The sequence below is a fragment of the Bison bison genome, unplaced genomic scaffold, assembly GCF_000754665.1.
Source record: "Bison bison bison isolate TAMUID 2011002044 unplaced genomic scaffold, Bison_UMD1.0 scf7180017864466, whole genome shotgun sequence".
In the NCBI taxonomy this organism is placed as follows: domain Eukaryota; kingdom Metazoa; phylum Chordata; class Mammalia; order Artiodactyla; family Bovidae; genus Bison; species Bison bison.
Window position 1 is genome coordinate 12,981,309 of NW_011495027.1, and position 12,585 is coordinate 12,993,893.

The window sequence follows — 12,585 nt, forward strand, 5'->3', positions numbered from 1 at the left end:
CCCCGTCCCTGGGATTCTCCAGGCAAGAACACTGGAGTGGGTTGCCATTTCCTTCTCCAATGCATGAAAGTGAAAAGTGAAAGTGAAGTTGCTCAGTCGTGTCCGACTCTTCGCAACTCCATGGACTGCAGCCTACCAGGCTCCTCCATCCATGGGATATTCCAGGCAAGAGTACTGGAGTGGGGTGCCATTGCCTTCTCCAGTTTCTAGTTTAGTCATGACTAATTCAGTCAAATATATCCATGGATATATTTCACTCCATTTTATAATTCAACCTCTACAATATAATGAAGCAACATTAGGCAATATAGTTTCTTTAAGGAGGAAAAAGTAGAATAGAGCAAATATTTAATTTTTGAAAAAATATGCTTTTTACTTGAGAATAATTTTAGACTTTCAGAAAAGTTTCAAGGAGGGTTCAAAGGATTCCTATATACCCCACACTCAGATTCTCCTAGTGTTAATATTTACATTCGTATGGTACATTTGTCATAATTAGTGAATAAATATTGGTACATTATTATTAACTAATGGCTATAGTAGTTCAGATTTCCTTAGTTTTTACCAAATGCCATTTTTCTGTTCCAGGATTCTCTCTGAGATACTACATTACATTTAGTTGTCACTTCTCTTTAGACTCCTGGTTGTGACAGTTTCTCAGATGTTCATTGTTTTTGATGACCTTGTCAGTTTTGAGAAGTCCTGGTCAGGTATTTTGTAGAATATTTCTCAATTTGGATTTGTCTGATGTTTCTCTTGCGTGATTAGATTCAGGTTATGGGGTTTTCTGGAGGCTTCCCTGGTGGCTCAGTGGTAAAGAACTCTTCTGCCAATGCAGGAGACACAGGTTCCATCCCTGGGTCAGGAAGATCCCCCAGAGAAGGAAATGGCAACCCACTCCAGTATTCTTGCCTGGGAAATCCCATGGACAGAGGAGCCTGGCAGGCTGTATAGTCCACGGTGTCACAAGAGTTGGCCATGACTTTGCAACTAAGCAACAACAATGGGGTTTTTGGAGGAAGACCACAGAAGTAGTGTGCCATTCTCATCCCATTATGTCAGGACTACGTGCATAAACGTGGTTTATCACTGTTGGTGTTTACCTTGTTCACCTGGCTGAGGCAGAGTTTGTAAGATTTCTCAGTTTTTAAAGTTACTATTTCTATGCTACTTGCCTTCTACACTGAACTCCCTGGAACAAAGTCATTACACATAGTCCCCTCTTGAACAGTGGAGAGTTATGCTTCATGAACTCTTTGAGGATGCATCTACATATTTTGTTTGCAATCATTCTGTACAGAGTATTTATCTTTTCTTCTCTATTCATTCACTTATTCATTCATTTATGTTACCATGACTTCGTGGATATCAACTTTTTACTTTGAGTTTAAAACCAATACTACCTATATTTATTTGGTTCAAATTGTTATAACTTTTGCCATTGGGAGCTCTTTCAGTTGGTTTCTTAGTCCCTTTGAACAAAATAACTTCATCATTTTGTTCTTTGAGCACTTATTTAGTTTCTGATACTAAAAACAGTATTCTGGATTTTTATTGTATACTGTGTCCCAACCCTAGAATCCACCTTTTCTTAAGGAGTCTTTTTTCCTTTTATTGGAGACTGCTATTAGAAACCAAAATGTGGGCCCTGGGTGTGCTCACTGCTCCTGGGGAATCATTATTCCTATGTCCTCCCAGCTGACAACTTGGAAATATATTAACCTGTATATACACACATATCTATAATTATTTCTCTCTATATATCCATCTATATCTGTATTAAACTAAGTATGAGTTTATACTGAAGTTTCCAACTCTAATCCAGGATCATATGGATCAATCTAGCCTTTTACACTCAATTTTCTGTAATTTCCACTCCAACAATGAGAAATCTGGTCCCTACTGCACCATAGACAAATTTATTTGTTAAATCCCAATATACATGCATAATGGTTTCAAAATTGTTAACCTGTTCCCCCTTGAGATAATAGTTTTACTAACTAGAGTACAGTGGCTATATATATATAGGTTTTTTAGTCTTACAGTCTATTTTCAGACTGGGGTCCCCTGGGAGATTTTATTTATTATTTTTTTTAAAAACTTGCATACATTCTTCATGCTGTTCTGTGAGTTTGACAGATGCATATTGTCACGTATCCACCACTACAGTATCATACAGAATTGTTTCACTACTCTAAAATACTGCCCATGCTTCACCCATTCTACACTCTCCTTCTCTCTCTCAACCTCTGGCAGTCACTATTCTGTTTTGTCTTTATAGTTTTGCTTTTTCCAGAATGTCATATAAATGGAATCATACAATTTTCATACTGGCTTTTTTGATTTAGCAATATGCATTTAAGATTCACCTGTTGTGTTACATAGATTGATAGTTTGTTCCTTTGTATTGCTAAATAGTATTTTATTGTATGTATGTACCACAGTTTGCTTATTTGTTCACATACTATGTTGTGAATAATATTGTGAACCAACCTATAACATTTGGTTACTTCCAGTTTTTGGCAATTATGAATATAATTGGTGTAAACACTTGCATGCTGGTTTTTGTGTGGCTATATATTTTGAAATCAATTGAAAAAAATACCTAGAAGTGTGATAGTTAGATTGTGCACTGTGAATATGATTAACATTTTAACTGCAATGCTGTCTTACAAAGTGGCTTCCATTTTGCATTCCCACCAACAATGAATGAGTATTCCTATTGTTCCACGTCCTTGCTGACAATGCATATTGTCAGATTTTTGGATTTTAGTCATTCTAATATATGTGTAGTAGTATGTCTTTGTTTTAATTTACATTTTTCTAAGGACAAATGATGTTTAACATCTTTTTTATGTACTTTTTTTCTTTTGTTTATCTTTTCTGATGATGTATTTAAGATCTTTTGCCCATATTTTAATTGAGTTGTTTCCTTATTTCTGAGCTTTAGGAGTTCTATATATATTTTAGATACGTATTTTATCATATATGTATTAGTAAACAATCGCCCAGTGTTTGGATGTCTCTTCATTTTCTTTTAATAGTGCCTTTCACAGAGCCCATTTCTAATTTTAGCAAAGTCCACCTTATTGATATTTTTTTCTGTGGATTGTGCTTTTGGTATTACATCTAAAATACTATCATCAAACCCAAGGTCATGCAGATTTTTTCCTGTTTTTTTTTTTTCTAGAAGTTTTATAATTTTGCATTTTACTTTTAAGTCTGTGGTCCATTTCAGGTTAATTTTTGTGTAAGTTGTGAGGTCTCTGCCAAGGTTTATTTTTCTGCACGTAGCTATCCAATTGTTCCATCACTGTTTGTTAAAAAGACTGCTTTTTCTCCATTGAATTACTTTTACACCTTTGTCAAAAGCAAGTTCAGTATATTTGTGTGGGTTTATTGGTGGACTCTCTGTTCTATTCCACCGTTCTATTTGTGCGTTTATCAATGTCATGCTGTCTTAATTATTATAGCTTTATTGTAGTTCTTGAAAGTGAATCTGTCAACTTTGTTCTTTTTCAGTATTATGTTGACAATTCTAGGCCCTTTGACTTGCCATAGATTGGGTTGGCCAAAAAGTTTATTTGGGTTTTTCTATACCAGCTTAGGAAAAACCTGAACAAACTTTTTCGCCAACCCAATGAATCTTGGGCAGGGGTTGGGGGGTGTTCTGAATTTTAAAAACTGTAAACTAGAAACCATTAATCCTCAAAGATGCAGAATAAATGAGATGTTTCTTTTAATTTTTTTCCCAGATGGTTCTTTGAGGCTCTGAAGTATCCTAAGTTTTCCAAGGCTAACGTCATCAATGGAATCCTTATGACGGTGGTGTTCTTCGTAGTGAGGATTGCCTCGATACCTCCTTACTACGGCTACATGTACTCTGTGTTTGGGACGGAAGCCTACATGAGGCTTGGATTTTTAATTCAGTTTTCCTGGATTTCTACTTGTGTGGTTTTGGATGTGATGAATGTCATGTGGATGATCAAAATTTCAAAGGGGTGCATCAAAGTCATCTCTCTCTTAAGACAAGAGAAAGCCAGAAAGAGTCTTCAGAATGGAAAACTTGACTAAAAGCGGGCTATCGATAAGCGTACTTCATTACTACCCACAGTGTCTCTTCTGATAGGATAAATTCTTGGCATGTTCTTGTGCTTCTTTATTAATTATACTTGGTATTCATACTTTCAGTGTTTTTTTATCTTAATCATTAGAAAAGAGAAACTAAAACAGTTTTTTTTTCCTCAAGATTTATTTTCTAATTTTCTTCTGCATTATAAGCATGGATAAAATCTTAAAGATTAAAATAAAAATGTATAAATATTGATTGTGAATCTTTCTGGAAATCTGTTCACTGGCATTGGTACTTTTCTCTGTGAAAAGATGACTGTGCTAATTTGGTGCACTTGGTTTTATGTCACTGATTTTGCTGAGAGAATGGGAACTGCCTTTAAGTCTGTAAACAGCTCTCCACATTCTGATGCACTGTGCTTATTTCTTACTATGGCTGTCAATTCCTGAAGTAGAGTTTGATTTCCAAATTATTGAAATGTTCTTTTTCTTAGACTATTAGATGTGATGTCTTTTTCATTTCAATTTGCTATCATCTACTAATAATGAAATATTTTGCTTACTTTGGGAACCTCTAATTAGTTTTCATGGGAAATATTTCCTACAATTTTGGATTTTTCTGACATTATTGTATCTGTTTTTAACATTTTATCAAATTATTGCTTTTTTCTTAAATAGGAAAGCTTAAGACCAATCTAATAGAGCTCCTTAAGAGATGAATTCTTCCTACTAAACACGCATGTTCTAGATGACTAGTTAGACTAATACGAGGAGTCATTAAGAAAAAGGCTTTAACACTGCTGTCTCTATCTACTTCCCTTGCATTTTTTTCTTTGAAAACTATATTATTTCTATTTTCAAAACCTCCCATGAGTTCTGAACCCAACATCTTTTAGCACCATAGTCTTGTGCAATATATATTTATCAGGCTCCTAAAGTAAGCTTCTTCTTGATGAGACCAAAACTGCAAAAACTAAATAAATAAGTCGGTATTCATATTTTACTCACAATTTACACCCATGCTTGCTAGCATTTTGAGTGCTTTGATTTTCTGTTTTTCTTAAAAGACAGGCAAAAGATAGATAATTTAATCTAAGTATTCTGATTATCAATATTATTATTTTATGTGAGGATAAATGAATGGTGACTTTTTTTTTCTGTTTGTGTATGTCGGTATATGTTTCTTTTGTTTTGGTCCTTACAACCCAAATATAAAGTAACATAGTTAGCTATTATTGTCTTTCTTTTTCTCAAGTACTTGACTTTAATGATCATTCTTACCTAAGGAAAAAAATTAATCAATGGAAAATACTTGAATTTAATTGAACCCAAACCAAAAGATCTAATCCATTCAGTTTCTCAGTTTGAATGAGAATGTGCTACTCATTCTCATTGTCCATGTTATGGTGATGAAGGAAGGCTAGCTGGATATTTCAGGACTTTTGATTTAATGTGATTTGATTTGACTCAGCTGTCCAATGCAGATAGGGCCTGATAAGTTATAGAACATTTAAAGAAGGTAATTGAAATCTCAGTCAGTAACTAAATGATAAATTGAAATCGATTGGCTTATACCAGTGCACTTATTTTTGAAAGGCTAAAAGTAATATAAAATGTAAGTATTTGTTTTCAGATTTACTAATATTACATTGATAATTTGTTATTAAATTTAGTCCCTTTTACACATAGGCACTGAAACATGTATTGGTTGTTTAGAGGGAGTATGAAAGCATGTGGTTTTATCTTGTTCCTTTCTTGCTCTTTTGCAAGAAAAATGGCTTTCAAAAAGGAAAACACTTATATTAGAAATCTATTTTGGAAATTCATTCCTTTAGAAAGAAACAAAATGTGAAATAAATAATTTTGACTATTCAGATATTTCTGTGGTTTCTGAACACAGATTTTAAACCCATCATCAATATGAAGAAGATATAATGCTGTATAATATGAGTGAGTTTCCATATAGCAATTTCAGTTTTTATAGTTGTTATTTCATGCTTAAAACTTTATTTTTACTTTCACCAACAGCACCTTTCAGTAGTATAGCCCCTGACTAAGTAAGAATAATTAAAGTATCAATGTGTTGAACTAAAGTTTGTTATTCCCTTAGTCAGCAATTCTTATGTTATGCTGGCTGCATGACAGATAATTTAACATTCAGATTAAATATCCAAAATAGATTCTACGTACTTCCTCATACAATAGATATGAAATGAAAAAGACACTATAAGCTGCCATGCTACTTTAAGTCAGATCTTTACAGGAGCTATACTTTGCTGTTCTGTGATTTTATCCACCTGCCTAAGATACAAGTAGTTAAAGACAAAACATTTCATTTATTAAATAATGAATTTTTCATTTATTAAATGACAAACTTTTGCTAGACATTTTACATATTAAATATTTTGACTACATGGATTAATTTAAATGATTCTATTGATATTAGACATTCTGATATTAAACAACTGTTAAAATATTTATAGAAAATGAAAACAAATTGGTATAAATTTTTAAGCAAGCAACTCTATTTTTGTAGAAAAAAGTTAGTGACAACCTGTAACTATATAAATGTTCTCTGAACATGTAGTACTCTAGAAAATAAAAAGTTCATTCAAAAATTTGAAAATGAGTAAAAATCAACTAAATATCATGCAAGATCATAAACTCTGCATTAGATATTTTATTGGGGAGAATTTAAAAACTATGAGCTTGAGTTTATAGAGTCTGCATTATTGTGTCTAAAACCTTTTTAATGAATATCATTTGCATTTATTTAAATCTCAGTATGAATCTGAGTGCAGAGAAATGAATTCCTGCTTAAATTGTGTCTTGATATATCATAGTAAGTTGAAAGTCAATATTTATTCCAACTGTTAGTTTTGTTATTTTATGGAGTAGTCTTTGTTCCGAGAAATAATGATGTTTTTATCATTCCTAAGGGTGGCTCATATACTGTGGATGACCCAGTACTGTTGTAAAGGTCTAGTTTTAAAAACTGCCTAATTTATAGGTGTTTGAATCAAATTCTTTTCTAAATTTTAATGACCTATTTGACTCAAATAAAAATTTTGCTGAAAGTATCAGTTTTTAAATTATATATTTTCTCTGAGGTGCACTAGGCATTTAAAGAGTGGTTCTTCCCTGTATTGTTGGGTACACCAACATTGTAATCATGTGTTTAGAAATATTCTTCTCATGGGGATATATAGGGGGGAAAGTATGTTGTAATATTCATGTTTGTTCTACTTCAGTTTTAAGGAAAATAAACATGTTCCAAAAGACACTACTAAAATAAGTGTTTGAATAAATTTCAATTTCTAGGTTTCTCTTCACTCCAAATACGTAAATATACATTTCAATTGGCTTTAAGTGGTTTGATCTGTTAAATGAAATTTGAAAGTCCATGTCATTGCTGACATCATCAATTATACTTCATAGAAAATTATGTATTTATGTGTTTTGGATTCTATAAGAAGCAAACTGGTATAATGTTATCATAATGTGGCAGAGTATATCTCAAAAGGTGCAAACCAGTATAGCCCGGAGACCCTCCTGTGATGAGAGGCCCCGGGTGCACACACACCTTCCTAGCCTTAACCACAGCTGGTTAATGACAGACACACTAAGGGTACTGAAAGCAAATTCTGACGTAAAATGTGTGATATTAGTGAGGACAAGGAAAAGCCAGCAAGACCTAAGGTTGGAGGAGATAGTATGACTGCTTTGCCCTTAAAAGCCATGATGTTCCTCCCTCAATCCAAAAGTTTTCTCTCTGAATATTTTGAGCCCTTCCCTCTCATCAGCACCTCCCTCCTTTCTATGCCAACTTTTGAGGCCTCCCCAGGTGGCGCCAGAAGTGAAGAACCTGTCTGCCAAGGCATGAGATGTAGGAGACATGGGTTCCTTCGCTTGGTGGGAAAGATCCCCTGGAGGAGGGCATGGCAACCCACTCCAGTATTCTTGCCTGGAGAATCCCATGGACAGAGAAGCCTGGAGGGCTACAGTGCATAGGGTCACAAAGAGTCAGACATGACTGAAGCACATTAGCATGTGTGCAAATGTGTAAGCTTCCCAGCCCCTTGTGGCAAATTTAGACGTTCATTAGTATCTTCTTTCATTGGGGGAAAAAAAAAACATTGCTGTAAGCTTCAGTAATGAATAGACAAGCCATAATTTATTAAGAGGCTACAGGAAGCCATTTAACATTTAATAATACTTATTTATAACACCAAGCAAAGCTTATAATGTTATAGTTTTATTGAGAAACATCTTTAGGTGTCTTTTCCTTAAACTGGTTTAGCAGTAAGAGCTTTATAACATGTTTCAGCTAGGGATTCACTGCAGGCCTGTAAATTATCTACATGTTCTTCTTTAGACCCTCTGACAGGTGAGGGAGGAACTGAGGTAGTTCTGTGTTATGAGGATGTTATGAGGAGGGTGTGCTGATATGTCGCAGCATTATTGAGTCTTGCTCTTTAATCAAGCAAATGTAGTCACAGTCCTGTTTCCTTCAAAAGTGAGCGTATTGCGAGTGAATTACTCAGGGTGTTTTCCAAAGTACAACACCCAAGGATTTGAGCCCTGTCTCTTTTTAGCCCAGACCTCAAACTACTGCTTTGTAAGGTCATACCTTTCTTGGAAGATATTTTGGCAGTGAAACTAAAGATTGGTTAGTTTGCATAGAAAGTGTTTACACTGATTCCCTCCAAGGAGTAGACAGTTTTAAAATCTTAAAGATAAAAATACCTCTGGCTGAAAACTCGTTAATTGTCATCTGCATGTTTTTTCTTTTATATCTTTATGTAATTCTTGCTGTAATTATGCATTAAGGTATTTGCTACTTGTTGGTTAATGAAGCACTAAAAATATAACTAAATAAAATGTGCTATGTATTTTTCTGTTTCTTGCTTGGTTTGCTTCTAGTATGATTATGTCTACTTTTTACTCAAGTACTTTTTGCACAGATAATACTATCTTACTAACATGTACCTGGGATGAGTTATGAGACTATTTTGGTAATTATTTGATTTTGTAATAATAACTTTTTGACATAGATTTAATTTGAAGAAGTTACTTGAAAACTTCAGTAGATGTGACATCTATTGTGATATACAATTTTTCTCTGAGAATATATCACATTAATATATAATTGTCAAAGATTTTAGAAGTCTTTCAAAATACATTTATTAACATTTTGAGAACACACCTTCTAATGTATTTCCATAAAGCTGAAGAACTTTTATTTACAGAATGTGTAAGACTTGGTAATTTACAGATCAATGTTACTCAGATTTATCAGCAATTAAAATAGCAATTTAGTGTTCTTTTTTGTTTCTGGTTGTGCTTTAGAGGGGTTTCTGGACATCTTTGTGTATTTCCCTTAAAAATTTGGAATGTTTGTATACTTAGTATGTGTGCCAGTTTAAAGTAAATATATGCAAGTTATAAGCAATAATCTGCATGTTATACAGGGTTGGCATTTCTTTGTCATGGTAATTTTATTATTTTAAGAATGTATAAAATCAGTATCCTTATCAATATTTATATATAAATCACTCCTCTCCCCCAATAAAAAACATTGGGATTTTCTTGTGGTAGAACACTAATATAATGTGGTGCAAAGCTTTGTATTTTGTGAAAAAAATAAAATAAAATCACAGTTATTTAGTGGAAAAGTTTGAATCTGCAAGGTGTACACTTGAACAATAATTAATGGATGATAAAATGACTTTTTTCACATGCCATCATCTCTAAGATGCTTATGGAGCTTGTTCCTCCCCATCTCTCCCCACAGTCCCAGCACATCAGAAGATGCAGCAAACATTTCAGTCCTGCTTGCTAATGGAAAAGATGGTGCTATCTAATCAATAGGCTTTTTTAGATTAAGTAAAACTTTGACAGTTATTTTTTTCATCTCCTTTTCTTTGTCCCTGCGGCCTCTCATGTGGTCTTTAGTGTTTTGTTTTTTTTTTTTGCCAAATGTCTTGGCTGAAATTCCTACCTTCTCAAATTGCCCATGGTCTTAATCTTGCATCTTACTCCAAGAATATCCAATAGATCAGGAAGCAGAGCACTAATTGAATAGAATACTGAGGTGGCTTGGCCTTTGCAGAGTGGGATGAGTCATGCTTCAGAACATGCCTAAAATGTTGTGTCAAGACTGGCAAAGGAACAGCTGAATTTCAAAATTAAAATAGTAGGCACAGCTGTCAGTGGAGGCAGGCCACAGGTAAAATTCCAAGGATTCAGATGTCCTCTAAACGAATATAAATGGACTTGTTCTCCCATTCATCAGGCCATCTCAGAGATGAGTCACCCTTTATTCTCCTATTTTCTGGTCTTCATCAAAGCCTCTTTACTACTTTCCCTTCCTTTCAGTGGCCCTTATACATGCACAGAGTAAGTGATGATGGCAGGTTTGCAAATTTTGCCCCTCTGAGTAACTGATCATCTGACAGTTGGTCCATAGCAGATGTGATGGATGAGCAGGGACAATGTGGAGTAATAGGAATGATGATGGCTTTTGGTAATGACAGGTCAGGACTTGGGGTCTCTTGCAGGCTCAGGCAACCCACTAGGGCCACTGCCCCACAAAGGCCACCCCCTCATTCCAGGCTCCACAGTGAGGCATCTGATTGTTGGCAGTGGGTGAAACACTGCTAAGATATGTTCTCATGTATGTACACATAAACATGTGCAGCACACACACACACACACACACACACACACACACACAATATCCCTACATATACACAGAGAGAGGCATCTAAAATGAACAATGTGTACATTACCTCTAAATACAGAAAAGATGTAAAAATTCTTATACCACGTATAGGAACTTCACTATATTTATTTTTCTTGATAATATTCTTGTCACCCTATACAATGGACACATACATAGCATTTTCTTTATTCTTTTTATTCTCTGAAATCCTTTCTCCTTCCTTGTCTGTGTCATTCTTCTCGAATTTTCATCTGTCCTCCAACTTTTATCCTCAGTAGAAATGCAGCCCATCATTCCTATGACTTTTCCTTTCTCCCCACAAGTCCCCTTCTTTGAAAATTCTGGAAAGGTAATTTTGGGAGTGGTATAACTGAATATGTGGTAAAATGATAAGACGAGATGTGGCTGTAAAATTTGGCTGGAGATAGATGTAAAGAGGAAGGGGCTGTTTGGCTGGGATGAGGAGTACCTAGGAGCACTGTGCCAAAGCAGCCATGGGCTCCTCAGGCAGAAGGGGGTGCATAGGCTGGAGACGAAGACTCTAATTTGGGGGGAGCATCCAGGAACATCTGTCAGATGATCAGTTACTCACAGGGGCAAAAATTGCAAACCTGCCATTATCACTTACTCTGTGCATGTATAAGGGCCACCAAACGGAACCATCTCAGCCAAGTGCATTCACCTTGCTGGTGTTTGTTTTTTTATCTGTAAAGTGAGGAGTTAAACTGGGTGAATTGAAGGCCCCTTTTCAAATTTCAAATTCAGATTTCATCATTCTGTAATAATGGTAATTAGAATCAGGGTTAGAGTTTAGCCCTGGGTAGAGCAGACTAGCAGACTACAGTTCTAGTATATTGGTTGAAGTGTATGTTTTGGGAGGCAGCTTAAATTTCCATTTTAATTGTGATTGCATGCCTTGAGTGAGGCCCCTTGTTTATGATTCCATCTTCCTCACTTGCAGAGGAGATGGTATCACTTGCAATTGATGAACCTAGCCAAAAAGGCCGAGTATAATATTTGCTGAGTGCTTCAACATATTTAGGGGAAAGAGATAAAGTTTTAATGATATTCTTTCCCTCTATATTTGAAGCCAACTTGATTTTTTAATGCTCTTCCTAATGTTAACCTTTGGAAGATATAAGTATCTTGATCATGGTATCCAAATACAGAATCCATTTTCATTGTTTCCCACAATAAAATATCATCAGAAAGGAAAATAGGTGACTAATGAAAATGTAAATAGCAGTTATTTATTCCTCTTTCTCAAAGAATAGCAAGGAGGGGAAAGAAAACCTTCCTCAGAGATCAATGCAAAGAAATAGAGGAAGACAATAAAATGGGAAAGACTAGAGATGTCTTCAAGAAAATTAGAGATACCAAGGGAACATTTCATGCAAAGATGGGCACAATAAAGGACAGAAATGGTATGTACCTAATAGAAGCAGAAGATATTAAGAAGAGGTGGCAAGAATACACAGAAAAACTATATAAAAATATCTTCATGACCCAGATAACCATGATGGTGTGATCACTCACCTAAAGCCGCACCTCCTGGAATGCGAAGTCAAGTGGGCCTTAGGAAGCATCACTACGAACAAAGCTAGTGGAGGTGATGGGATTCCAGTTGAGCTATTTAAAATCCTGAAAGATGATGCTGTGAAAGTGCTGCACTCAGTATGCCAGCAAATTGGGAAAACTCAGTGGCCACAGGACTGGAAAAGGCCACTTTTCATTCCAATCCCAAAGAAACACAATGCCAAAGAATGTTCAAACTAGCGCACAATTGCACT

The 12,585-nt window shown here is 35.1% G+C and overlaps 1 protein-coding gene across 7 annotated transcripts in view; it reads left to right on the plus strand.

Annotated features, from left to right (window-relative positions):
- The window catches only part of LOC105003354 (transmembrane protein 56-like), a 120,181-nt gene extending 110,435 nt beyond the window's left edge, over positions 1-9,746 (plus strand). For all 7 annotated transcript variants that reach the window (XM_010860496.1, XM_010860495.1, XM_010860493.1 and 4 more), the window contains one exon: positions 3,756-9,746. In XM_010860496.1, the coding sequence (XP_010858798.1) occupies positions 3,756-4,074 (319 nt within the window). In that variant the 3' untranslated portion in view covers positions 4,075-9,746. The remainder of the gene's footprint in view (positions 1-3,755) is intronic.
- Positions 9,747-12,585: the final 2,839 nt, after the last annotated feature.